Here is a 27293-nt window from a genome sequence, read left to right as displayed (position 1 = left end):
GCGCCTTATTATTATATTTAAAATAAGTCTTCGTGTAAATAAGTTTTATTTTTGGTACAAATAAACATTCATAATTGTATAATTTGTACAAATTCATATACATATATCATATTGATTCGTATATTAATACGAATATATTTATTTATATTGATTTTTTGATAGTAATTGAAAGTAATTATTAATATACGTATAGATATCTTTTATTAATTTTTTTTAATTTTTAAATAGAATAAAATAACATGTATTTAATATAACACATATATATATGTATATTTCTAACTTTTAAATTTTTGCTTGGAATATAACAATCAAGAACTACTTAATAAAAAATAGATAAAAAAATTAACTTGAGCAAAGACATATTTTATTGAATTTATATCTAATGAAAAAATATTAAATTCAAAAAAATTAATCATTATAAATAAGAAATTAGTGATTTTAAATAGTATTATCTAGTATAATTATATGTATATGAAAAATGTATAAGTAATCTAATGAATATATATCATAATATTTTAAGCCCAATGTATAATAATATAAACATAATTGTGTGTTGCGACTTTATATTGTATTCTTGTTTTTCTAATTAAAGACGTGGCAAAAAGTCACTTATTTAGTTAAGAAGAAATAAGAGTATAAAATAGTGCAAGATGAAGTAACATAAAATATATGTGTGTGTAATGAAGCGTGATACAAATTTGAAGTATTTGAAGAATATAATTAGAGAAAAAAAGAAGGATCGCTGTATGTTGATAATAAATCTTCATGATATTAAGCATTCATTCATTCATTCAATGGAATAGTGAGATCTTTTTTAATAATCATCTTTAGGCAGAAGAGAAAAAACAGAACACGGATACAATGATAAGGTTATATCAGTGTACGTTTTATCAAATTTGATATAAATTCAACGTATTAATAGTACGAAAATTATAATTGGAACGAAATAAATTGAGAGAAGAAAAATTAAGCGCGACGAAATTATTGAAGACTATATTTTAATCGGTATGCCGTGGAGTCATAAAAATGTGATATTCGCGAGAATTGGTTCCGCTCTATTTTACGGATTGTCTTCATTTATGATCACAGTTATAAATAAGACTGTGCTAACATCATTTGAATTTCCTTCGTTTCAATTGCTTGGCATAGGACAAATGGTGGCTACTATCGTATTACTTTTCACAGCAAAAAAGTTGCGTTACATTGAGTTTCCTAACCTAGAACGAGCAACGTGTATCAAGATATGGCCATTACCCATCATTTACATCGGTAACATGATATTTGGATTAGGTGGTACTAAACAACTTAGCCTTCCAATGTTTACCGCCCTTAGACGATTTAGTATTCTTATGACGATGATTGCCGAATATTATATTCTCGGAATAAAAGCGCGTATTTCTGTTCAATTAAGTGTATACACAATGATTCTCGGAGCTGTAGTAGCGGCATTAAACGATCTTGCTTTTAATGCGGAGGGCTATCTTTTTATCCTGTTAAACGACTTTTTTACGGCCGCCAATGGTGTCTACATGAAGAAGAAGTTGGATTCGAAGGAACTAGGAAAATACGGACTAATGTATTATAATTCATTATTTATGATTGTCCCAGCGATTAGTATTGCGTGTTGGATGGGAGATATGCATTCAATCTTAGAATTTCCATATTGGGATAATGTGTTTTTCCTTGTACAGTTTGGACTTTCATGTATTATGGGTTTTATACTATCCTATAGCATGATTCTTTGTACACTTTATAATTCTGCGTTAACTACTACAATAATTGGATGTTTAAAAAATATATGTGTTACATATCTCGGAATGATTATCGGTGGTGATTATATCTTTACATGGTTAAATTTCATAGGATTGAATTTAAGCGTTGTCGGTAGTTTAGTATATACTTGGGTAACGTTTCGAAGAAAGGAATCAACCGAATCAAAATATTCTTCCCTTTCTGACGAACAAACAAATAAAGTGCAAGCTGTATGATTAATATAAATGAAATCGTGCCATGTAACTATTTTAATCTCATCTTTTTACAATAATTTTTATTTTTTTCTCCTTTTCTTTCCCAATCTCTTTTTGTGTTTTTCCATTTTCTCTCATTAGCCATTTAGTCTGTTTGTACTCAAAAAGATTATGCTATTGGAAATTAGAAAAAGAGCAAAATGAAAATACGAAAAGAGCAAATGGAACAAAGCAAATATCATAAATAATTATAAGTAAATATAATATATCTTACTTACCAAAGCGTAATAACGTTACCAAATAAGATATGAATATGCTGATAGTTATTTCAGTGATATAACGATGTAAAATACAACTTGTACAAATATATATTTCCAAAGTGCAATATATTATCAATAATGCACGTGTATAGAACTATTTTAGCGAAATAAATTTAATTTGTAAAGAAAGGAATGATCGATCGTCATTATCCTTGATCAGTTTCAGGCTGGCTAGTTCGAAGATTTTACAGCAACGATGTCTCATCATCATTCACAGTGGATTACGCGAAACATCATATATCTCTGTCAACGGTACAACGCGCGATTTTGACGGTTGGTGCTGCTGCGATATCACTTTTCAATCCTTATCGAGGTGACATGATCGCATGTTTGGCAGAAACAACCGGTACTGATGCTCTTTCTTATTGTCATCGGCAAATGCTTGCAACCTCCGAGGGATGTCGCATTCTTGCCGAAAAACCACGCATATCCTCTTCAACAGTTGATTTTTCCGCGCTAAAACGATTACCAGCAGGAACTCTTGGAAAAATTTATTACGATTTCTTGGAAGTAAATGTAAGCTCTTTCAGTGATTTCGCACATTTTGTTTTGCAATTACAAAAGTTGATTATTATTCTCTTGCATATTATATAATTTTTTTCTATAAATAATCATTATAAATATTATCAATATTAGTATTGTATCAATATTAGTATTATATTAATATTTAATTATCTAATATTAATATATTAGATAATAACTATTTTATCTATTACTTTCTTATCTGGCTCTGCTTTAATTAACTTCTGTTTTAATTGGTTGATAATCATTGATAAAAATGGATTGTGATTTTTCTTAGAACTTATAAAACTTATATTCTATTCTATTTCTTTCTTTATATGTTATATGTTAATTTATGATATTGACAGTATTATATTTTATTATATTTAGATTTTTTTTATGCTATTGATATTAAATATTATATATTTTTTTTTTTATTTAGACACAATAAATGATATTATCCGATGTATGATATTAAACGATAATAATAATATGATGAAACGGTAATATTGATATTAATGTAATTCGGTTCCATTGATTAAGAGGAAGTCTAATATATATCATTTTATTTTAAATAAATGATTTTATAGACAAATATGTTGAAAAAAATATATATGTTTGTTATAGAACGTATCTCCCGATTCTAGAACTATGGTCAAATTTGTCCAAGATACTGAATTGGCATATGTAATGCAAAGATATCGGGAAACACATGATATTTATCATGCTATACTTTTGATGCCAACTACAATGCTCGGGGAAGTATCAGTTAAATGGATAGAAGCATTGCAATTACGTTTGCCAATGTGTTTGAACGGAGCGATATTTGGAGCGTTTCGATTACGTCCAAGGTAAATTAAATGTAAAATATGATTTGAAATGCATAATATTTATAAACATATACTGAATCGCAAAAATATTAGAATCCTATCTTTCATTTATGTGAATCTAAAAATTTTGATTTTAATGAAAATTTTTGACATTTTTATTTGAATTAGAATTTCCAAACAAATTTTTGAAGTAATATAGTAAAATAGTATCCAAATATTTTTTTGTCAATGTAAATATCCACTATCTTTTCATATTTTTGTTAATTAATTCTCAAAATTAATTTAATTTCTCACTCTTTTTTTAGGCAAAGAAAATTATATCTTGATCATTATCTTCCATGGGCTATTAACACAGGAATTAAAGCAAAATTTCTTTTGGGTATTTATTTCGAGGAACGTTGGGAACAACCTCTTGTTGATTTCCATCGAGAATTAAACATCGCTCCTTTAGTACCGATGGAAAATATTTATAATGATATGTAAAATCTTTTCTCGAACGCTTTTTTCTCCGTTATTATAATAACAAGAATAGAAGTTATTAGGTAGTGTATAACAATTTCTTTATTCACCATAACGTTGGAAATATGAAGAATATAATTTTTAATGGAATACGTATGATTTGTATTACAAATATTTCGATCGCTATAATGAGAAATTTTAAAAAATTTATGTTCCTGTGTGTGTATATATATATATATATATATATATATATATATATATATATAAAAATGTATATACGCGCGATACGATGAAAAGTTGATTCATTTACAAGCAATCAACAATCTGACTAGCATCATATGGACATAATATCCTAGAATTTTTGAAATATTAGTAAATCGATTGATAATTATATTTTCAAGAGATCACATATCGCATAATATGAAATGATATTTGTAATATTGATTGTCCCATTTGGTTTGTGGTAACGCGCACAAACTATTACGAATGGTTAATGTTTTGATATGAACAGAATATGTATTTAAACGATGATTATTCATTTGGCAGTTTTATCAATTATAATTTTGCAATGTAACATATTTTAAATTTTTCATATATATATAAAATATAATATCTTTCATGTTAATTATCCTATTGAATTTTTGAATTCTAAACTGAACTCATTATAAAATTAATATCATTATATATTTTTTATTCACCTTTTGTCGCGCGTTTCTCCAAACCGATAAATTTTATTAATTTGTTTATACAATTTTGCATTTCATATAGAGAGAAAGCATATTAATATATGAAGAGTTATGAAGAGTCAATATTTAATCGAATATTCATATTATAACCAATAATTGAAAAAACAAGACAATAATTTTTTATGAAAAAGCTTTGCGTTTCTTGTTCACAGGAAATATATCCAATAAGTTCTCTCTCTCTCTCTCTCTCTCTCTCTCTCTCTCTCTCTCTCTCTCTCTCTGCATGTACATTATGTATTTTTATACATATATATATGCGCAAAGTTGATTCATACATAAACCTAATTGAGCATTAAAAGTTAATGGCCAGAGCATCCTGATGTTTTTAATGAAAAGGACTAGTTTTACGATATAATATATTTTTGATATAAGCTATATTAGGAATATATCAATAAAAAAATGAACGAAGCAGAAGAAAAATAAAAAACTGAAATTTACGTACAGGATGCTTCTTGGCTGATTGTAATCGTTTGGTCCGTACTACTCAATCATGAGTACCTGGAACATTCAATCGAAGGCTAATTTCTCGAGATACAGATGAATTTCCTCGAAACTGGGTCTCTCTTCAACTCGCGTACTCCAACATTTTTTCATTATACGATAAAGATTATCCGGACAATGATCAGACTGTGAAGGAATTCGAGGTTGATTTCTTTTATCATTGTTATCATCATGTTCCTTATTTATGCACGTTTCTTTTTGATACCAATGACCATAGTTTTCTAAAACCTGTGCGACTGTTAAATCTGCATATGGTATTTCTTTACAATTTCGAAAAATTTCCCAAATTGTTACAGCAAATGACCAAACGTCGGCACGGCAACTACGTTTACCCTGAGAAACAGAAGAAAAAGAAAATGGTTGCAATATATAAAATTTAGGGAGATATCTATCTAAAGAACACGAAAGGTACTCACATATTATATTCATAATATTAAAAAAGAAATAGGAAGAAAGTAAGAAACGCTAAATAATATTTACCAATAAAACTGCTTCCCATGCCATCCAACGAAGAGGAATTTTAACATTATGTCCATCGATGAAATAGTGATGATCATATTTATTACAATATATAGCATGATCGGATACCTTTATTTTCAGATCGAGACAAACGATGCAATTTCTAAAATTTGTATTGATGTTAAATTGATTTATTTTCTTTTATTTTATTTTTTACAAATATTCTTACCTAGCCGCTAAATCACAATGTGCAATGTTCATGGATTCCAGGTATTTCATACCAGATGCAATTTGGATAATAAAACTTAAACGGCTGCCATAGCTGCGAAGAATGGACATGAATTGAGATACGAAGAAATGACATCTTAATACATCATTAAGGTATTTTTTTCACCTAATATCTTCTTTGTTGTCCAAATTTTCACGATTTTCTAAAAAAGTAGGAAGATCCCCAAATTGACCGTATTCGAATATAGCTCCGAATGGTTCTTCTTCTACTAAAGCTATCATCTTCGCTATGTTCGAATTTTGAAGCATTGCCAAAACGTGCATATCTTTCGTGAAATCCAATCTAAATATACACAAATATTTTTAACAGAAATGCAATTATATTTTGGAATTAATATACCTTAAGGAATCTACAACTCCCCGCCAAAGAGATCTAACGATTACAGTTTGTCGATTTTGAATCGCTTCTATCTCCGGATTGGTAATTCCTTTTGCCTCACATAAGTGGACCTATATAGCCAAATGTGTTTTTAATTATTTTAATTTTATATTTATCAATTATATTTTATATTTATTAATATTATTCATTCTTACCAAACCGAAATTTCCTTCTCCAAGCTTATCTAAAATCCGTAATCTGTGTCTAGAAATACGCTGGACATTATAGGATTCAATGGTATGTAATAAGCATAGGCCTTTTTCACGAATTTGAAGCGGTGTGAATGGACTCGAAGTTGATGAAGTTTCTTTTTTCTTCTATAAACATATCATACTTTTAATATATATTTTAAATTATATATATTTTATTCATTGTCTTACCGTTAAAATATCCGTTGCTGCATAATATCCTTCATAATTTCTTTGATTTAATTTTCCTGATTGTGAATAAAATATCTTTTTCGATGAATATGTTGTAGTTGGTACTATAATTTCCGTAGACTTGCTTGTCATAAAGCTCGAGTTGCATTTAAAATCTAAGATACATTGAATAGAAAAAAAATTGAGTTTAACATATAAATATAATAATATAATGTAATAATAATTAAAGAGGATAACAAATTCATAATCTGCACTACTATTTTCTTAATTTGCAAAATTATTTCTTTTATATTATATGTATATACGTATCTCTATAATTCTTTTGTATTTTCTTGATCATGAATGTGTTACCGATGTGTAATCTTGTTTGAATTTTGGAAGTTTGAACTTCAGAATGGATCGGAAAAATTCGGCTGGAATCGAACAAGATTTCGATACTTTTCTATTGTTTAGATATTTGTTTGAAATACAACGTAAATTTTTCATTCAATCCGAGTTTATAAATTCAAATACATATTACATTTTTTGATACTAATAGTATCAGAGAAAATTAGTTAATTAGTTAGAGCCGAGAAAAATTCGTAACGTCTGATACGAAAACAAATAAATGATTATCATTTAAATATTCATCAAACTCACCAGAACATGATTCAGGTATACGTGCGGATACATTTGATTTCGTAACTATGAGATTTTCTTCAGAGAACAGATTGTACGTTCTTTCGTATAAAGTTGAATTGCGATTATTTTCGGCTACGCTACTTTGGGAATCTCTTCGTAAATCTGTATTTGATCGAGCAGGCAAGTTATCAGAGGCGGCAATAATGATAGGTTTACGAATCAATGATAATCCAGTTACGATCGAATTTGAAAGTTTAACATCCTTCGGAGAGATCGCAATACCCGGTGTAGATGAATCACAGAGTAGAGCCGTATGCTTTTGTAACAAAGCTACTTTGTTACGACCTCTTTGTTTGATCAAGAATGCTGTACAAGTTAGAAAAAGAGCAAACACTGTCAGTAAACCACTAACAAGTCCAATATATGTTTGGGAAGTACCAACAGGAAAGGCATCTGGTGTCGAATTGTTTTCATGAATTTCATAAAGTGTTGTTACATTAAAACCTAATATTATTGAATCCAAGGAGTTGCTAGATTTTATTCGTAATTCGCTTCGATTTTGATCCATTTCGAATGATCGATCGCTTAAAATATTCAAATCATTTGATCTGCTCTTACTACCTGTAATTAATAAAATATTAATGAGTTATTTATTGATCAATAAACAACAGCGTTTAACATTCTCTTTTTTCTTGAAAGTAATTACTTTTATGTTAATGTTATTCAATTTGCCGTTTGAAGTAATTGCTTAATGTTTAATTGCTATTTAATTGCTTGCACGTAATGCTTGTGAGCAAAGCTATGGAGATTACTATGATCGCGTTATATTTTTTTTATTTTTTTTAAACACAAAACATTTTTAAATATATTTCGCAAAAACAAAATATAAATAAATAGAATTTCTTTATTTTTAAGTTTTATAAGTAATAATAATTGATAATTATATTTATTAATTTTACAATTATTGTAAATTATTATGTTGCTATATTAATTTTAATATTTTATAATTATTATTAATTTCTTTATTTTTTATTTTTATAAATATTACAATTATTTATTATTAAATTTTTTAATTTTTAATTCATTATAAAATTAATTATTTTATTTTCATTTAAATTATTATATCTTTTGATCTAATAATAAATTTTGTTTATTTTTTAATTAATTATTTATTAAACATTAAATATTAATAAATTATATACCATTATTTTAGTTACATTAGTTATTATATTTGTTATAAAAAATCTTTATTATTAAGACAAGTAATTTTATTACGTTGTCTGTTTTTTATTACTCATTATATTGTCCATACGTATAACTATTGAATAGCATTGTTATATAAATCTAAACGGATTTAGCATAAATTCTTTACCGGTGTGGAAGGTGATTTCGCTAAGCAGCAACCATTTCGCAGCAAGATCGAATTCCATTTTTACAAATCGTCCTATTCTAGATTGCAAAGGAATCGAAATTGTTTCGGCAATAGACGAACTAGCATCAATCAAGCCCACCAATTTTTCTGCTTCCGATTCATAGTTTTCTCCGTCAGAGGAAAACCAAATATGTATTAGCGAAAACATCTGAAAAAAATTAGAAATTAATAATTTTAAAAAAATGTATAAGTGTATATATATATATATGTAGTAAGAGAATGACGAACCTCAATTTCTAGTTCCGGTATACGCGCGACATGTACAGAACAATTTTCGAATTCTCGTAACTCTTGAAAAGAAAAAATAATCTGGACAGTGGTGCGGTCTGACCAGCCTACCCAGTTTGTACCATTTGTTGAAGAAGTGAGAATTTCGGAAACTTCACCTAATATACCGTCCGTTAGTTGACCAAGGCCGTTTACAAGAAGAGAGTCAATTTCAATACCATCATACGATGAATCTTCGATATTTCTCCCTCTGGGACCAAGAATTGATCCTTTGACCATGCTGTAACTCGCGACATACTCTGGGGAAAAACCGCATCGTGTACGTGATATATGCGTAATAATATTTGCTATAATATTATCTCTTGTAAATAAAATGTATGATAGAAATGCTTACGCTCCCATATGCATCCGTAAATTTCAACTCGCATACAAACCGTCCGTGGATGTTGACTGTAAGGTACGAACCGAACTTTGCTCGCGACGAATGGCAAATCCAATTTTTGCTTTTCAACCAAATAAGTGTTGCTATTGCCGCGTAATACCTGAAATAAACGATTGATTTATCAATGTACAAATAGGTATGTAACAATAGTTTCTTGATATTAATAATCATCAGAAGACGTCTTGCTTTGCTCTCGAGAAATTACTCAATTTTTAATTCTTTTATCGGGAAATGTATATAAATATGTATATGCATGTGTACATATATGTTTGACAACGAAAGTTAATCGAAGCAATGCAGACGACTTTCGATCGATTTATTACAGACACGAACTCTGTCACCCTTCAAATTTTTATACTGATGCCATTTTGTGTCGCGCCAGTATTCGAGGAAAAAGGCTTCTGCATATTCCTGGCCTTGACCATTACCAAACCGTCCTTGAGTTTCTGTCCACGCTATTAGATGATCTCTCGTTAGATCAATTTCCAAATATTCCCGTATCGCGCTGCTAATTTGCGCTTTTGGACACCAAGCACCCCCATTTTTCTCCTGTCGTATTCTGTAAATGTACAAAAAGAAGAAATACAGTCGTTGATAAATCACGGTAATTTTAATCGTCAAAGATAGTTTTTATTTCGCATTGTATTGGTAACACTTTACAAAAATAAAAATTACGTAAGTTAAAAATATATAAGTTAATAATATATGTATAAATATATAATATTAAGATGCATATTTTACCATTTATATAATAATATTAATATCAAAATATAATTATTTTTTTTATTCTTTCTTTTTTTTTATTCAAAAAAAAAAAAAAAAAGAAAATGGATTAAAAATCGAATAATTATATAATTCAAATTCTAATTATACTGTGTATTCTATTTTGATAGTGTGATTTCTTATAAAAACAAAGAGAAAAAATATTATTTTTTCATTTGAAGATTCATTTTTGAATAAATCAAATTTAAAAATTTTTCAACTTATTTTTTTATGAAAAATTACTCTTTAACCGATTATATCATATATAAATAAAAACACTTTATGTAATCAAACAATATTTCGAAAGAATTTACCGTGCATTTTGAGGACCCACTGATTTTGTTTCATAACTAGAAGAAGCGGTGATCGCATCATCTGGAATTTTTCCTTCCTCCATACCAAGCGGGAAGATACACTGACCTGTAAAATAAATAATGCTATATGTTTTCAATCTGTTTCTTCGATATTATTTTTATATACATTAAGATTTTATTCGCTTATTATTCAATAAGCGCAATTGGTCGCAATTCGAAAAAAATTAAATGATATATTTATTTCATTTCATATAATGAATATTAATATAATGATTATTATTTTTTATTTTTTTTATTATATTAATTAAATTGTTACAAATTTATTCTTCATCATTCGTTATTATTATAAATATATGCAGTATATATGTATGATATATTTATTATTATCCAGGAGATCTTTGTTATGTAGAATCTTATTGTATAAAAAAAAAAATTTTTTTTTTATTACTGCACTTGTTATTATTATTATCATTAAATTCATTGCATTATAGAAAATATATAATTAGAAAATTATTGGAAAAATTTGAATTATTATAAATTTATCTTTTTTCTCTTTCTTACCAAAAACGTTCTTGGCTGTATTCTCTCCGTGAGCACTTGTGACCAGAAGCACTCCCAATGAGACGACAGTTAACGTGCACCGCATCTCGATATCCGATACTTCTACTATTCTCACTTCCTTCACAGTTCATGATAGATCGAGTCTTTTGCTAACATTGTTCAATTTCTGAAAGTGTAACTATTATATTATCAATCAATTTCTCAATCATTTGACCATTATTCGTTATTAAACTATAACAACTTTTAGCTTACTAATTCTATTTCTTTCATATCTCGAACATATATACGTATTATAGTGTATTTTATATTTGAACTGATAATAAAACATGTTAATATTCATAGATTTTGAAAAATTTTAACTAATGGCAACACAAATAAGTACAAGTAAATATGAATAGCGGTTTGATGTTAGCAATCAACAATATATAAGTTGTACGTTAATTAGATTCATTGATGGAAAATGAAGACAAAGAGGGTTAGGGAATGCGCACGGGGTCCTGGATGGATATGCGTGCAACAAGTAAAGTACGATCAATACGAGCGTGACGCAGGAAAGAGCATGACCATATTCGATTCATTTTCGTTTACTTGTCCACATCATACAAACAATTATGTATCATCATATTTCGTTTCAATATGAACGCAAAAGTCATTCCTTTCCTTTCCCGGAAATTTTATTCATTAATTCTTATAAAATATATTTTTTTTTATATTGTCTATGTATGTATACTTAATAATTTCTATGACTGGTATATATTTATATTAATTATCAAAGATGACTAAAAAAATAAAAAGTATTATTTGATCTTCATTTCATATGTATTATAAACAAAGTAAATTTTAAGATAATAAATTTCAATTTATTTAATTTTTCAAATGGAATTGCTTAAAAGGAAACATTTTTTTTTTAAAATGATATTTAATAAAATTTTCAAAAATTAGAATTTATAATATCCGATGAAAAACATTCTTTGATTTTCCTTTTTTATTAATTAATTTTTGAAACTCTTTTTCTTTTGCCGTTTTATTTAAAAATACTTAGCACGCGTTTTAATTATTTCATTTATTAATACAACTTTCATTCGATTTTTATTAGAGCAATAATTACCAAATTTCTTCCACACCCATGAATGAAATATGTTGCATCGATTATTAAACGTATCTTTTGAATTATTATTATATTATATATTGCAGTCTTTACATGTGATAAATTTAATAAAAATCGAATAATCTTGAAAGTTCTTACCTTTTAAGCTCCACGCTTTTCACTTATTCCATGTATCATAAGAATGAAAAGTTGTAAAAAATTGAAGAATTTCAACATTATGGTAAAGCTAATCGAATGAAAGATGCACCTCTTGTATAATTTAAATTTCTTTTATATAAACATATATATATATATATGTATCACATATATATAATTGCACAACTCAATTAAGAAATAAGGAAAAAACAGAAATTCCGAAAAATCAGTTGCCACTTGCACTGTACAATTGATAGATTTTCTCACATCTAATTCCGTCTCTTTTTGAACACGTTTGTTCGTATGCTCGTGTTTTAGTATTTCTAACGAAACGTAGTTCGATGCAAACTCCGCTCTGGTCCAAAGCTTTAGTCCAGCATCCATGGTATCGGCTCGCGGTGAGCTTGCTCAAAGATAGGAGTGGGGCGAAAGGGGTTATAGGGGAATATCCTTCCAACATATATTCGCGCGATTATTGCAATATTGAAATTGTTATATACATATATTAAGATTGATAATATCGGAATTTGATTCGTTAGAATTAATAGAATTATTAGCATAGAATAGGAACATGATTAACATGATGTAAGCATTATTATATGGATTTTTTTTAATTTCATTTTATTATGTGTTTTATTTCCAATGAGTAGAGAAATCTAAATATGATAATATGATTTATAATAGAAAAATTTTAATAAATTAATGAGAACAGATAAATTAATAGAAAAAAATATTTATTCATTGGAATTTAGCATTAAAGATTTATTAGGAACAGTTTACCTGTTCTTAAATTAAATTTTTGTTGCACGCATACATATTATTACATGTACATAGTTGTATTATTTTGTATCATTTAATGTTTGTTGTATCATTTAATATCATTTAATGAAAATGATATTATGTCATTTATATTTTTTTTTCTTATTACATTTTCATTTCAAATAAAATAAAATATTTCAATACTTATTTACTTTAAATAAAACCCACAAAATTTAGAATCTGAAATATTCTTGCCATTTGAATTTTTTTTTAACATTGACATTCAGACGAAATAATGTTTTGAATGATCGGTAAGATTTGTTTTCGCGTGATACGTACATTTTTCTGTTCATAGAGAAGCAAGCTAAAATTTTCATCTTTGTTATTAATTTCCTTAATCAATGTCAACTCAAGAGATGGTTGTGCAGACAATAGAGCTTCTATTATCTGGTAATATTGAAATTAATTGTAAATTGATCGAGAAAAATAGAATGAATGAAAATATTTTAAAATGCTAACCTTTTTTTTCAGTTGATCAGTAATCAAAGAAAAAACAGCAATATCTCGAAACACTTTTTCTGAAGTAAGATCTAATCCCATTACAATAACGATCGTGGTATTCTTAGATAGAGCAAAATTTTCAAGACTTTTTAAACTTCCTTGTAAATCCAGAAAATCCTAAAGTGCCATACATGAACTATAATTACATTATATACTATACTATAAATAAATCAAAATTTCATATAAATCGATTAAATTTGTTTTACCTTCACCAATATAGGTAATACAGTAATTGGCACTCCAAAAGTTTCTTTTAAATCTCTAATTAAAAGATCATCAACAGTTAATTCGCTAATATCAGATTTTGCTTTGAAGATCTCGTTAAATACTTTATCCCTATCGAGATCTAATGATCCAATTTTTTCGAGAGCTTCTATAATTTCAATATCCATAGAAGTAGCACGATCGACTTTTTTTGATAAATTATATGTATCGATCAAAATAGGACCTAAATTGTTTACATAAACATGTTTAAACATCGCAATTATCTAATAAAATTTACGCTAAAAAACAAAAATTAATACAATTTTATTTGCTTGCCTCGCAAAAGACTCGATATCTGTGAATCTATAACTTCTGGATGTTTATCAAATAAATTTCGCGCCACTAAGGTTGCACAGCTACCTACATTTTCCAAATACACTTTCCTGCCTGTCCATGGCCATCGTTTATCTTGTGGTCTGTGATCGATTATTTTAATTATAGAGTCCATTAAATAAATATCTTCGTTTGGAAGATTATGATGATCGACAAGCACGATTTCCAATTTGATTTCCACATTTTCTTTTAAAGCTTTCAAATCTATTTGATCCCTAGAAATTATAATTTTTTACAAATCATTTTTTAATATATTTTATGTTCTAATCTTTCATCATTAAGTTTTAGTCTAAAATACTCTTTTTATTGGATTTTTTTTTTAAAATTTTTTTTAAACTTACCGAAATATGAGCAAATTAGAGGATATGTTATGACGTTTCATAAAAAATACAACTTCTGTTTTTACCCGATATTCTTTTTCAGGTATGTTCATCAATGGAATAACTGCCAAATCTTTTTCGTTATTTTTTATTCCATCCAAATATTCAGAAAAAGCTTGAACTAATGTTGATATAGCGGAATCTAAATCGCAAGTTCCATTACCCAAAACGATGCGGATTCTTTTGTAACTGAATAGCTTTGACTATAATAATATATAAGATAATAATCTTTAAATATTTATATTTTTTTTCTATATTTTTTAAATAAATTTTCCATCCTATTATCTTTAAAAGTATTTACAATTTTTTATAATATTATTTATTTGTGTTTGTTTTTTATTTGCATTTTTGAATATGTCATATATTTTAATTATTTATCTATTTATTTAATTATTTTGTCATATATTTTAATTAATTTTATATTTTTATTAAAAATTTTATGTATAATTTTTATGTACAATATAACAATTATATGAGGTAAATAGTCAATTAACTTATATCTCTTATACATATTTTAAATTACATATTATAGTTGTAATAATAGTTGTAATAATTATAGTATAAGTCAATGTTAAAATTATTTTTGTAACATTTAGAGAATAATGTTTTTTATATATGTTTCGAAATATATTTCTAATATATATTCTAATAATATATTTCTAAAATTTATTACAACTAATATTTAAATTTGAAAATTATATGCCGCATAAAAGATACAAATTTAAATTCTAATATCTATCAATTAAAATTAATAATTACAATTTTTATTTTCATTAAAATTTAAATTAATATCAATTATTCATTAAATACTTAAAAAAATTAAATAAATATATATTATTTTAATATTATTTAATAATTATTAGAAAATTGTTAATTTTATTTTTAATTGTTAACATTAACTTTAATTTTGTAATTAATATAATATAAATTTAAATTTATTACTAATTTATTATTAAATTTATTTATTTTTATTATGGAAATAAATAATTGTAAGAAAAGTAATAATTATTTTTCATTATATAACAACAAATTTTTTTATTTTTTATATCTTTTTTTATTTCTACTAATGATATTTGAAAATATAAAAAAAAAGTATCAGTTAAATTAATAAGCTAAATCATTTATGTTATAATTTATTTATATATTATAAATATATATTTATATAATTATAGCTTTAATATTATAATTATATATTTATATAATTATAATATTAATATTATTATATTATATATTATATAATATATATAATATTTATTATATAATATTATTATATTATTATATTATATTATAATATTATAATTTAATTATAACGTTTATTTTAATGAGAACCGAATCATCATTGTGCACATTTAATAATTAAGGAGATATCTAAGAATTTACTCACTACAATAAAATATTTAAAACAAAACGGAAATATACCAGAACTGCTTTCGATGTGGATAGAAATGACTCCATGATTCTTTATTACAGTATACAGTTTATTTACATTCAATTAAATTTTATCCAAAATCCAAATATATTAATTAAGTTGATTTCACCATTTTTCGAAAAACTGTTCATTCACTAGTTGATACAGTATAAAAACCATGATCCTTGTAATAAAAAAAAATAAAAACTAATTTGTAAAGAAATAATTTACCGACATTAATAACTGAAAATTATTCGTTTCTTGCCTACTGATGATTGAAAACTACTGCATTGTAAACTATTTCTTTTCATCAAGTATTATAATTTCTCGACTATATTCGGAAGTATTCGAGTTTAATCGACAATATTCGGCAATATTCGGCAATCTACGAAATATACCGATGTTGAACGATGCAAACGACAGTAATGTCTGCGACTGCTTGTTTCTTTGTCCATAGTCATCCATAATACATGTTTGTTTCAAGATGTGAAAAACGGTACACATCACGTTCGTTCGATAGTTATTTTATTCTACTTCCTTTTATTTGTTGATAATGTTGTGAATTTATGTTTGCAAGCATGTTTTTTTATTTTCATATTCTTCGCATGAATGTGATTATTATAATAGAAAATGTATTATAAATTTTATTAGCTTAACATTAGTTATTTTGATAGTGATTAGAAAGATAAAATGCGTTTGATGAAGCAAATTACAACAAAGAAAAACAGTTCATTGAAACCAATTATTGAAAAGATATTAGACAATATTATCTCTATGAAGGAGATGCAAACAGTGAAATCAATCCTCGTTTCTTTATTTCTGTAAAATTTTTCCGTTTTTATTTTTACGAGTATAAAATTTTTACGTGTATATTACGTTGTAATATAAATTTATTTTCTTATTTATTTAATAAATTAAAATCTTTATTTTTAATAGTGTTCTTTACTACAAAATGTATATTATTGAAAATGATATTAGAATAAAAAGAAAAATAATAACCAATATAAAATATGTAAGTGTAAAAATATTTAGCAACCAGAAGGAAAAAAAGAATAAAAAAGGTGCAAGATATGTATAAAAAGTGATAGGTTATAAAGCTTTCAATTATTCAAATTTATGAGCAATAAAACTTTATTGCTATGCATATTTCTTTCTTTTTAAAAAAATTATAGATTTGATACAGTTTATTTGATACAGAATTTGTTAGCAAATTGATAATTGACAAATATAAATTTACTAAAGCGGCTTCATGATAAAAACTGAACAGATCTTGTTAATATAATCTGTTTAGATTGAAAATAAAAATAAGAAAGTCTTTAAGCCTATTTTAATAATAAAAAGACAGTTCAAACTGAATAAATTTTCAAACTTTGGCCATTTGAACTTTAAGTGGAAATTTAATAACTATTTGTGATTATTTATAATTATTTAAAATAGAAGAATCGCAATGTGAATTCAATATATATATATTTTTTGATAAAATAAAATTTAATGTTGCCAATAAAATAAAACAAATTTTAAATGATAGTTATATGCTTCTATATAAAATTTAAATAACTAAAGCTATAGGATTTGTTTGGTTTATATTTATTTTTTTTATAAGGATATTATATAAAATATCTATTATACATGTTATATTGTACAGAATCTATTGTGTTTTTACTCATAATTTTATAAAACAATTTCTTAAGATTTGTTTAATTTTTATTATAGTTTTTGTATTTGTTTTTTGGTTTTCACAAAAACCAAGTTTAATGCGAAAATAAATAATTATGGATTTATAGATAGATTGTTAACTTATATACTTATATATTCTATAAATAAATTGTTTGTTGAGTAATAGAAAATCCTATAAAATTAGCATTACAGATAAAATTTATTTTTTGTTTCATTTCATGCTCTGTATTACTTAATTCATGTTACTGTTCCAATTCCGTTCCGTTCCGTTCCGTTCCGTTCCGTTTCGTTTCATTTCATTTCGTTTCGTTTCGTTTTTTTTTTGACATGACATTAAAAGATGTGATGCACGTGTTATTAATCGTTTATTTCTTGACAGATAACAAGAAGAAATAATACATATAACAGACAATATAGTTATTACTTTGGATGGATGTATTCCGCAATGCGGTTCAACAAGCAAGAACTATTGACTTTGGCTACACAACCTTCACAGAAATTTGAGAAAGAGGGTATATTATATGTGCGTGAACGTCAAGAAGGCTTCTTTCGCCGAACTGAAAGTGAGTGATTAGATTTAGTCTTAAAAATAAAAGTAATATTTAGTCGTTTCATCGCACATTTTTAATCAATTAAATTATGTATTTTTATTATTTCGATCGGCGCATGTTTTTTTCTTATCTAAATTGTATGTTTTATCCTTGAAAATAAACTCACGTGATACGCAAATTCTTCGTCTTGTGGGAATATTCCCTTTTCTTTCTTATAAATCTCGTCAACGACTGATGGATTTTGTCGTGCATTCGTCGCAAAATACAAAACGAATGAAGATCATCAAATAAATGAAGGTCTAAATTAGACGAATCTAAGACCTGACAAAAGTGTAGATATATAGTATATATATCTTTCTTATAATATTTAATGATATTAAATTAATGTAGCTCATTATCCATTTTCTAAAAGAACACAATTTGATATAGTATAAATACATTTTCAATTTGATCGAGGTTTGTATGCGAACGAATAGAATGTTTGCCTATGTTATAAATTGATTTTTATATAATGTTGTCATTTCTTCATATTAATTATATCTTCAAAATCGTTGTTACCTACGTATTTCTAATTGGCGAAATGTTTATGGCATTTTTTTCATCTAATAAATTTTTTAAAACGATGAATATAAAAAATCTTTATGTTTTAATTTTAAATGTGTTAGTATTTATTTCTAATGAATACGAAGAATTTGTCAAACTCGTGTAAAATTTTCATGTATAAAGTGTATGTGAATTCTACGAAACATCCCGAATTGAATACATATATATCTCTTTTCCACATATATTTATAATACGTGATATATGATAATATGGTATTCATGTATTATATGATATATATCATTAAGTGAAAAATGCTTGATTTCATCGATATATCATTCTTTTATATCATATATCATTTATCAGCTATTATATGCATATATTATGCTGCTGTTATTATATTAGTTTATTATAGATATAATAATAACGATTAATTAAAATAATAAGATTTTAGTTTTAATAAAAAAACTAAGTCAGTGTTTTTCGGCAAACACCATATATAATACCAATGAGTATAAAAGTATTTTATTTAATATATCGCGAAAATTTTATTAAAACTTTACCAAATATAAAAAACAAAAATAATATTTATTAATATTTATAAATATTATTGAAAAATCGATCAATATGATAATCAAAAATATTATATATAAAATACATATTAGTATTATAAATATTTTTATTTTTTAGCGATATTCTTTTATTAATCTAAAAAAAGGGAAACACTGATCTAAGTTACAAAAACATCACCGTAATTCAATTTTATCAAATCTAAAAAAATTTATGATTTTATTCGTGAATTTGTATATTAAATAATAAATTTGGGATGTCAATAGTTATAGAAATATTCAATGTATAAAATATTCATATGTATATTCATATTTATGCACATATATGTATATGTATATTTTTATCCATATATGTGACATTTTATATTTAACAATCTTATATCTCAATTTATCGTAGATAATGTTTCTAAATTTTTTAATTTATCAAACATATTTTTTTTTTTTTTTTTTTTTTTACAAAAGTATTTCTGCGAATCGAACATGCCTTCGAATCTCAGTCAAAATTCTTGTCGGACGTGTGCACGATTATTGAAGAATTATGAGAGCATCTTACTGTGAATCATTTAAATATATTAACCTTTTAATATCATTTAAATATCTTATCAAAATCTTTTAGTAACACAAATTTATTTCTTCTTTTCCCAAAATTGATATATGAATAAATGATGATAATTAAACAGTTAGAAACAAATAAAACGGCAGAAATAGAAGGAGGCAAGATACGATGAAAATTTAGAATTTAATCTTTTTTCAATATAATATTTATTCATTATAAATTTCCTCAGCTGTGAGTTATTAAGGATGTAAAATTTGAAATTATGCATTCAAGAAGATGAGGAATAACTTTTGAGTATATAATGAATAAATATTGTAACGATTTTGATCTCAGTCCTATCTCGATTCGATTAAGCGTTATCTAAACGTTTATATTTGTGATTTGAAGCAAAAGATAGTAAAATTATTGGAGGAGAGTTATTACGAATAAAAAAAGCGAATAAGTAGCGAAAAAGCCACGTCCGACTGCGTTCATATAGAGCATATTAATTAAGCTACCTGTAGCTACGTATAATTTACAGGTACAGGTAGAAAATCAAACAACAAATGTCAAAAGGGAAAAACACATAAGACACTACGAGACTTCAGTTGCGTTACAGCCAGTACAAGTAAAGGTATATTCGAGTTCTTTTTTTTTTTTTTTTTGATTTTTCACCTAAATTCTTTCCTTCACTATGTAAACTCAATTAATCGCGAATAACACGCTTTTCGTTACATGCAAAATTGGACTAAATTGATTCCTTCATCAAATATTCCTTTGACACGTGTTTCGACAACGTTTGGCAGATCGCTTCGGGGAAATGCTTCGTATTTACAAATTTTATACTTTTATACTTGCTATGCTCAAAACAGAATTGGTATGTAGAATGCGCTTCTTTTTCGAGAAAAATTTGCATTACTTTTTGAATTGAATGATACATTTCATAAAATCATTTTTTTTACTAATGATCATTTTATCATAGATCGCATGCTTTTTTAATATATTTTTATTAGTGATTCGCTAATGGCTTGTTCAAAATGAATTGTATTTTCAAACGCTACGTATATATGAATGTGTTTATAAATGTCTGTATATAATACATATATATATAATATATTGAACGTGATGAAAATTTAAATATTATTATTTTATTTCGTATATATGTATATACCATTTTGATTTCTATTTTCTTTCGTGTCTATTTCATTTTGGAAAGAAAATTATCTGACAAAATTACCTATGAAATTTTGATAAAGATGTTAACAAAATAACACAGGGTTGTTGGTGTTCTCTGTTGGATAGTAAGTTTGGAGAGATGGTGCAGGTTGCGGGGGAACTTATTATTTTATTTCAAATCGCGGGACCAATGGTCGGAACCATTAGGTGTGATAATTCTCGAACAATGTTTCGTTCGAGTGGAGCAACCGAGCAATCAGATTCCATATGGATTCAGTATAGGTAAGCAATTTGGTTTTTTCAAAAAAATGATAAAAGGAAATATGGTGATGAAATTTAATGCTATTCTCAAACGCCAAAAATAAGGAAATAAAAAAATGAAAATGTAAAAATTTAAAATTTGTGCATATATTGATTTCAGTTTTCGACGGAGGTTTATTCCAAGCATTAGGTGCAAACTCGGCTGAGGAAAGAGATAGTTGGTTGCAAGCTCTTCAACTTGCCAGTTACGAGTGCATGCGAAGTCAGTTATTAGCATTACAACAACGCATAGAAGCATTTAGTGGGCATAAACACGATACTGATATCCATATGTTACGCTTACAACGTGCAATTTCAACAGGTTTGATTGTTATCACATTATTAGTTGGTATTCATTTTTTTTTTTTTTTTAAATCGATTCATTATTTCAGATCCTGCTGAAATACCAATATGTGAAATATCATTAGCATGCGATAATCTTCTTTGTGACGGTCACGGTCGACCACCTAATCCTGTTCTAGAAATAGATGTGCAAGTGAAAAATTCGAAAACATGGATAAAATATGCGCGAACCGAAGTAGTAGAGGTATGATAAAATCGTTGTCTTGTTTGTTTCATTTCTAGTTTTGTTTTCATTTTCGTTTCTGTTTTAATGCTAATTTTTATTTACGCATGTTTCTATTTTTTTCTTAGCGAAGCAGCAATCCAGGTTTCTTAACAACTGTAACTTTTCGAACAAGTGATGGCCTAAGCACTGAAACGAAAGTAAGGATAACTGCGTATGATGTTAGGGAACGCGTAAGCCAAACAGCGACACCGATTGGAAGTGCAATTGTTACGTTGAGTACGATTCAGGATACACCTAGGTAATTTTATAGGCTTTCATTTTATATCTTTATTTACTGCTAATTTGTTTGTTCACTTTTTCATTCTATCGCGCCTCTGACTAGCAATCAAACCATTTTAGATTAAGAATACCTCTGAAGTCGGCAAAAACAACAACAGTTGGTTTCTTAACAATTAACGTGTGGAATTTAGAGGCAGAAGATAGAGGAAATAGCACAGAGAGTACTCCATCGAAAGAAGCTTCTTCTGGAGGCAATCACCAGGTAAATGTTGATTCATTATAAAACTTTCTTCTCTCATTTTCAAATTTTCAATTTCTGTAGTTTCTCTTTTCGTTCTGGTGTGTGTTGGCTTTTCTTAGATACTTTCACACAGACGATCCCAATCATTACCACCAAGATTAGGAACGAAAATCAAATTACCCCATCAAGGACAACTTAAGCTTCTTTTTGCCAATCCATACATACAAACATACAGGTATAATTTTACTTGTACTATGAAATATTTATCTTGCACGCATTTTCTTGTATTATCAAATGTCTTTTGAAATTTGCATTTTCAGATTTCATTCTGGTTTAGGTGGAGATATTTGTGTACATGAAATTATGGCAGAAAGTAAACTTTGTTTTCAATTTCCACAACATTTACTGTAAGCAATTTTATATTATCATATCAAGCTTTGTTAAATATTGGTCAAATATTATTGTTTTGATATGCATTATATTTTAATATATATTGTATGTATCATTTTAATAATATAACAAAATTCATTTATAATTGTGTTTTGTTTATTTAAAAATTTAATTCTTTTATTTATTATATAGTGCAATTTGGATTCAAGAAGAAAAAGAACTGTTGCAAGAAGTAGCTGGTATGGGCGAGTTGCGTGAACCCTGGCATACAAAGCAAGTAGAATTGCTCGATCGTCATCTTCATCTTTTACACCTTTATTCTCAAGCTAAAGAAAATTTAGCTGCATTTAAAGGTAGGATTAAAAAAGTAATTATTTATTATTAAATTGAAATGAATTAATATTAACCGATAAAATGGTCTTTGTAGGAAGTTATTTCAAACGATCGTCACGTAGGAATGATAGAACTCTTGAATTTGCGCCTGTTAATTTACATCTTCAAAGAATGTGGGTGCATAATGATACACTAAACAGATGTGGATTTTATGATTTTATTACTGTCGGAGCATTTACCGCGCATTCGCATAAAAGTAAAAATGGTGGACTCATTAGGTAATCTACAATTATAGTTTATTTGTTAATCAAATAATTCAAAAGCGAATGGAAAAAGATAGATAAATAAATAGAAAGAGAATGTATATTTTTATATGTGTTTAATATGTATATATTTATATTGATGATACTGTTTTAGGCTGTTACAAGCTTTAAAAGAGTCGCCAACGCGTAATAATCAATTGTACCAAGGAACATCAAAAATAACTATGGCACACGATGCCATTCAGGCGATTAAGCAACTTAGACGAGATGTTGTCGATGCGATGCGTGCTTTAATGAAACTTGCAAAAGACAAACAAACCAGTGGAATGTTACCAATTTGCGAAGATATGATTACAAAGACTAGAATTTTGCTTAGTCTTTGGGATCCTGGATTGGTCGAGGAAGCATTGACCTTTCTAGAGGAATATAAAGTAGCTAAGGTTCACGAAACATCGAATGAAAATTCTCTCAATTTAGATTTTAAAACAAATCAATCGTTATCTCCTTTCAAAAGGATTACACAACAATTGAATTTTGATTTAAAAAGTCCGGATTTTGATGATTTTGTTACGCCTGATACTCCAGAATGCATGAAAGATTTGTGGATAAAAGAAACTGATAAAAATGGTTATACAGCTTCGTTTAACGAACATGTTCACGTAAATCATCATATTAATACTACTCAGGATAACGTCGAAAGAAACGAAGAAAATTTTGTTATTTTTCCTGATGTTGAAAATGATAGTAAGAATTCTGAAATTGAAGAAAATTGTATGGAAACTAATCAAAATGTTGACAATGAGAACAATTCTGTTAATGAAACTATTGTTAACACCAAATCCGAGAACAATGAGGAAAGAGAGGAGGAAATCAAGATTGACATTGATCCGTGCAAACGGTTTTTAGATACTCAAAAAATGTGCAATTCACCTTCTGCTAATTATTATAAACCTACTGACGAACCTGAGCCTTGGGATCTAACTCAATTAAATATTGAAGCAAGCGTAATGTGTTTAGTATCGAAAGTAAAATTTCTTTGTGGAAGGTGCAGTAGTCCCGCAGTACGATTGCGAAATAAAAATGTTGTAGGAAGATCACATAGTCTAAAAGGATGTATTCCAAATAATCGTAACAAAAATGCCCAAGTTGTAACAATTCAACCAAAAAATGATATTAAAAATGACGAATCGAGTAAATTGCTTGAAAGCGTGGAAAATAATTCAAATTTTCGACAACAATTGAGTCCAGGTTCGGAAATGACGATGCCAGCTTTTTCTAAAGCTAAAGAAGGTAAGAAACTAGATTTTCGATTCAACTTTGATTGCTATTATAATATGAGTTAGGTGCGTGAGAAACGATTTGCGCTAAATGTTGCAAGTGGATATTATTCATATTGTGCTTGCGCGAGATTCGCGAAATCAGTTTTCACGTTCTTTTTAAAAGAAAAAGAACTAATAAAAAAGATAGAAAACAATCGATTTATTGGGCAATTGATTTATTTATACTTCATATTATATACATATTGTTCATTATGAAGTGTGTCAAGCTGTCGATTCGATGACGAGAGTGATTAAATGCAATTCGGGACAAAGGAATAAATTCACCGAGGGTCTAGATTTTGCCTCGATCGTCGACTGGACAAGTGAACTAAGGCCAAGTATGAAAAAACTACGACAAGCTATGGATGGTTTGCTGAAAACTGCTCGATTGACGCATTCGGTATTCAGGGTGCAAGAAGATCCGAAAGCGGCTCAACGTGCTTGCAATGTTCGCTATAGACGAGATGTTTGTTTCAGTCAAGCAGTAAGTTTGCAACATATTTTTTTTTACTTCAATATTATCGTACTTTTCTCATTGCTATTTTTTATTTTAAATTTTATTGTTCTAATCATAATTTTTTGTGATTTTAGTTAACTAGTCTAGTATCGGGATTGATGGCGAAACTTTGGTGTCAAAGACCTGATCCTATGTTCCTTTTAATTTTGACTACTCTTGGTCCCCTGGTTTCATTCGAAGGTCTTCTCAGTTATTATGGAGATGAAATAGATATGTGGGGAGATATGACCGTAGCGATAGAAGATATGCATACAGTAACTTTTACGTTAACTAGATGTGGGATTGAACCAAGGTTAATATCAAAGTATTCGATATACTATTAGTCAATTAGTATTTAGTATAATAAAAGATTGAAAAATTTTAAATATGAACAAATATTCTATCACAATAAATAATTATATAAATTATATATTAAAATTATATAAATAATATGTTTTTTTAGGCTTGAAGGAAATAGTAATGCTCCATTTCAACAACCACTACCAAAAGTGCTTGGTTCTCGAGCAGCTTTAACAGTGATACTTCCAGTCCCAGATGCGATTTATTCTCTTCTTCCACTAGTCCCTTCCTCTAGACAAACGATTTCCTTCAATGTTACTCCCGTTTTTTTTAATGTTGGTATTAATGAAATGGCTTCCCTAGCAGAAAGTCTCGGAACCACAAAACCGCAAGAAAAAAGTAATATGGATAATTTTGAAAGACTAAATGAGTATTATTTACGATTCAAAAAACTTAATTTGCCGACAGAGACATCGTCGACACGACGTAAGTTTATGTTGGTCTTTCATTTAAATATACACACACACACACACACACACACACACATATATATATATATATTTGTATTCATCTCGTTCATATTTTTATCGAATTTAGTTGGTGCAAGATCACCGTTTGGTCAAACTTTAGTAGAATTGATGACCAATTTAAAAGCAAGTGTTCAAGCCAAAATAAATAAGAACGTTGAAATCTTACAATTATCCTCTCAAATTTGTCGGAGAATGCGCGGTTTGAGATTTACTAGCTGCAAAAGTGCAAAAGATCGCACTGGAATGTCTGTTACGTTGGAGCAAGTGAACATCTTAACTGCCGAATATCATCTAGCCGAGCACGAATACATGAGAGCGCTCGACTGTATGCGAAGGTTAATTTTTATAGAAATATGTGTATATGCGCGCGCGCGTATGTGTGATCTATATGTTATGTATAATATACAGTTAATATAATTGTTTTGAAAATATATATTGAAATAGTAGTAAATATTGATTTTAATTAGAATGTGAATATTATTTATACAGTAAATATTATTTTAATTACAGCGAAGGATGTCGGCGAGAGAATACATGGAAAAATATTGGAATTCGGAAATACGCGTTTAATAGTTTGCAAATATTAACATTTCCGAAATTGTATCGCCCACCAACAGGAACTTATGGATCGGCGCAAACTTAAAAAAGAGGTTTAAATAGTAAAAAATATTTGATTTTTCCAGAATGTATATGATAACAGTATGGTATGAATCCATTCGAATGAAAAACAAAAAATGGATTAAATTAGATCGAACTTTACTTGTACAAATTATGCATATATATACATATATGTAGTTTTTATTCTCTTAGACTCGACAAGACATGAGTCAAATCGTTATGGAATCAAAAATTCTATTTGTTTGGTATAATGTAATGCATACACACGTTATGTGTGCTTGATCGACTTATCATGGAAACGAAAGCGAGTGCCATTTTATTTAGTCTATCGCGTTGTTAGTAACAAAGATTGTAAAATTTTTAAATGATGTATTTTTATTATTTCTGTATATAATATTTTACTTTAGATAAGGATATAGAAAATGTAATAAGATATTTAAAAATTTTATCAAAATTCACGTTATGTGCCAATGATTGTATTTATTAAAAAATATTCCATCATGATAATA

The 27293-nt window shown here is 27.2% G+C and overlaps 4 protein-coding genes and 1 long non-coding RNA gene across 19 annotated transcripts; 2 read left to right on the top strand and 3 right to left on the bottom strand.

The window, feature by feature from the left end:
* The first annotated feature begins 13 nt into the window (after nucleotides 1-13).
* LOC100870106 (ubiquinone biosynthesis protein COQ4 homolog, mitochondrial) lies at nucleotides 14-4702 on the top strand. 5 transcript variants are annotated; one of them, XM_086912615.1, is made up of 6 exons: nucleotides 533-744; nucleotides 832-880; nucleotides 2448-2560; nucleotides 2625-2803; nucleotides 3416-3639; nucleotides 3924-4702. In XM_086912615.1, the coding sequence occupies exons 1-6, from the start codon at nucleotides 681-683 to the stop codon at nucleotides 4099-4101; spliced, it is 807 nt and encodes a 268-aa protein (XP_086768741.1). In that variant the 5' UTR covers nucleotides 533-680; the 3' UTR covers nucleotides 4102-4702. The 5 variants fall into 5 exon arrangements, with proteins under 5 accessions (XP_086768742.1, XP_012341990.1, XP_086768741.1 ...); XM_086912616.1 differs by having other exon boundaries at nucleotides 14-744; nucleotides 2448-2803; XM_086912617.1 differs by lacking the exons at nucleotides 533-744; nucleotides 832-880 and adding an exon at nucleotides 1106-1269.
* LOC147656943 (uncharacterized) lies at nucleotides 2007-2772 on the bottom strand. Its single transcript, XR_015293417.1, has 2 exons — nucleotides 2246-2772; nucleotides 2007-2141 (listed from the first exon to the last, which is right to left on the bottom strand). It is a non-coding gene; the product is annotated as an uncharacterized LOC147656943 (long non-coding RNA).
* Nucleotides 4154-11584, bottom strand: LOC100872369 (discoidin domain-containing receptor 2). Its single transcript, XM_086912598.1, has 15 exons — nucleotides 11443-11584; nucleotides 11191-11356; nucleotides 10630-10735; nucleotides 9887-10112; nucleotides 9506-9653; nucleotides 9112-9410; nucleotides 8824-9031; nucleotides 7470-8072; nucleotides 6831-6985; nucleotides 6606-6767; nucleotides 6412-6521; nucleotides 6178-6354; nucleotides 6013-6105; nucleotides 5805-5946; nucleotides 4154-5657 (listed from the first exon to the last, which is right to left on the bottom strand). Exons 2-15 carry the CDS (start codon nucleotides 11273-11275, stop codon nucleotides 5331-5333), a joined length of 2841 nt encoding a protein of 946 aa, XP_086768724.1. The 5' UTR covers nucleotides 11276-11356; nucleotides 11443-11584; the 3' UTR covers nucleotides 4154-5330.
* On the top strand, nucleotides 5596-27293 carry LOC100869984 (inositol polyphosphate-4-phosphatase type I A). Of its 10 annotated transcripts, none has more exons than XM_086912592.1 (19): nucleotides 5596-5732; nucleotides 6054-6164; nucleotides 18195-18378; nucleotides 20552-20644; nucleotides 21313-21468; nucleotides 21608-21808; nucleotides 21879-22033; nucleotides 22141-22313; nucleotides 22415-22556; nucleotides 22655-22770; nucleotides 22856-22942; nucleotides 23118-23278; nucleotides 23353-23536; nucleotides 23676-24811; nucleotides 25059-25324; nucleotides 25432-25649; nucleotides 25800-26122; nucleotides 26234-26501; nucleotides 26677-27293. In XM_086912592.1, the coding sequence occupies exons 3-19, from the start codon at nucleotides 18249-18251 to the stop codon at nucleotides 26807-26809; spliced, it is 3942 nt and encodes a 1313-aa protein (XP_086768718.1). In that variant the 5' UTR covers nucleotides 5596-5732; nucleotides 6054-6164; nucleotides 18195-18248; the 3' UTR covers nucleotides 26810-27293. The 10 variants fall into 10 exon arrangements, with proteins under 10 accessions (XP_086768718.1, XP_086768721.1, XP_086768722.1 ...); XM_086912593.1 differs by lacking the exons at nucleotides 5596-5732; nucleotides 6054-6164 and adding exons at nucleotides 16541-16634; nucleotides 20817-20887 and having other exon boundaries at nucleotides 21317-21468; XM_086912591.1 differs by lacking the exons at nucleotides 5596-5732; nucleotides 6054-6164 and adding exons at nucleotides 16573-16645; nucleotides 20817-20887 and having other exon boundaries at nucleotides 20535-20644; nucleotides 21317-21468.
* LOC147656942 (exopolyphosphatase PRUNE1-like) lies at nucleotides 13151-16571 on the bottom strand. Of its 2 annotated transcripts, none has more exons than XM_086912612.1 (6): nucleotides 16150-16571; nucleotides 14692-14933; nucleotides 14294-14565; nucleotides 13960-14201; nucleotides 13712-13870; nucleotides 13151-13639 (listed from the first exon to the last, which is right to left on the bottom strand). In XM_086912612.1, the coding sequence occupies exons 1-6, from the start codon at nucleotides 16183-16185 to the stop codon at nucleotides 13463-13465; spliced, it is 1128 nt and encodes a 375-aa protein (XP_086768738.1). In that variant the 5' UTR covers nucleotides 16186-16571; the 3' UTR covers nucleotides 13151-13462. The 2 variants fall into 2 exon arrangements, with proteins under 2 accessions (XP_086768738.1, XP_086768739.1); XM_086912613.1 differs by having other exon boundaries at nucleotides 16115-16477.

Source organism: Apis florea, unplaced genomic scaffold (assembly GCF_048593485.1).
Source record: "Apis florea isolate Af1SG1 unplaced genomic scaffold, ASM4859348v1 contig_3493_pilon, whole genome shotgun sequence".
Lineage (NCBI taxonomy): Eukaryota > Metazoa > Arthropoda > Insecta > Hymenoptera > Apidae > Apis > Apis florea.
The sequence above is the reverse complement of the archived record's forward strand: the minus strand, read 5'-3'. Positions and strand labels throughout refer to the sequence as shown.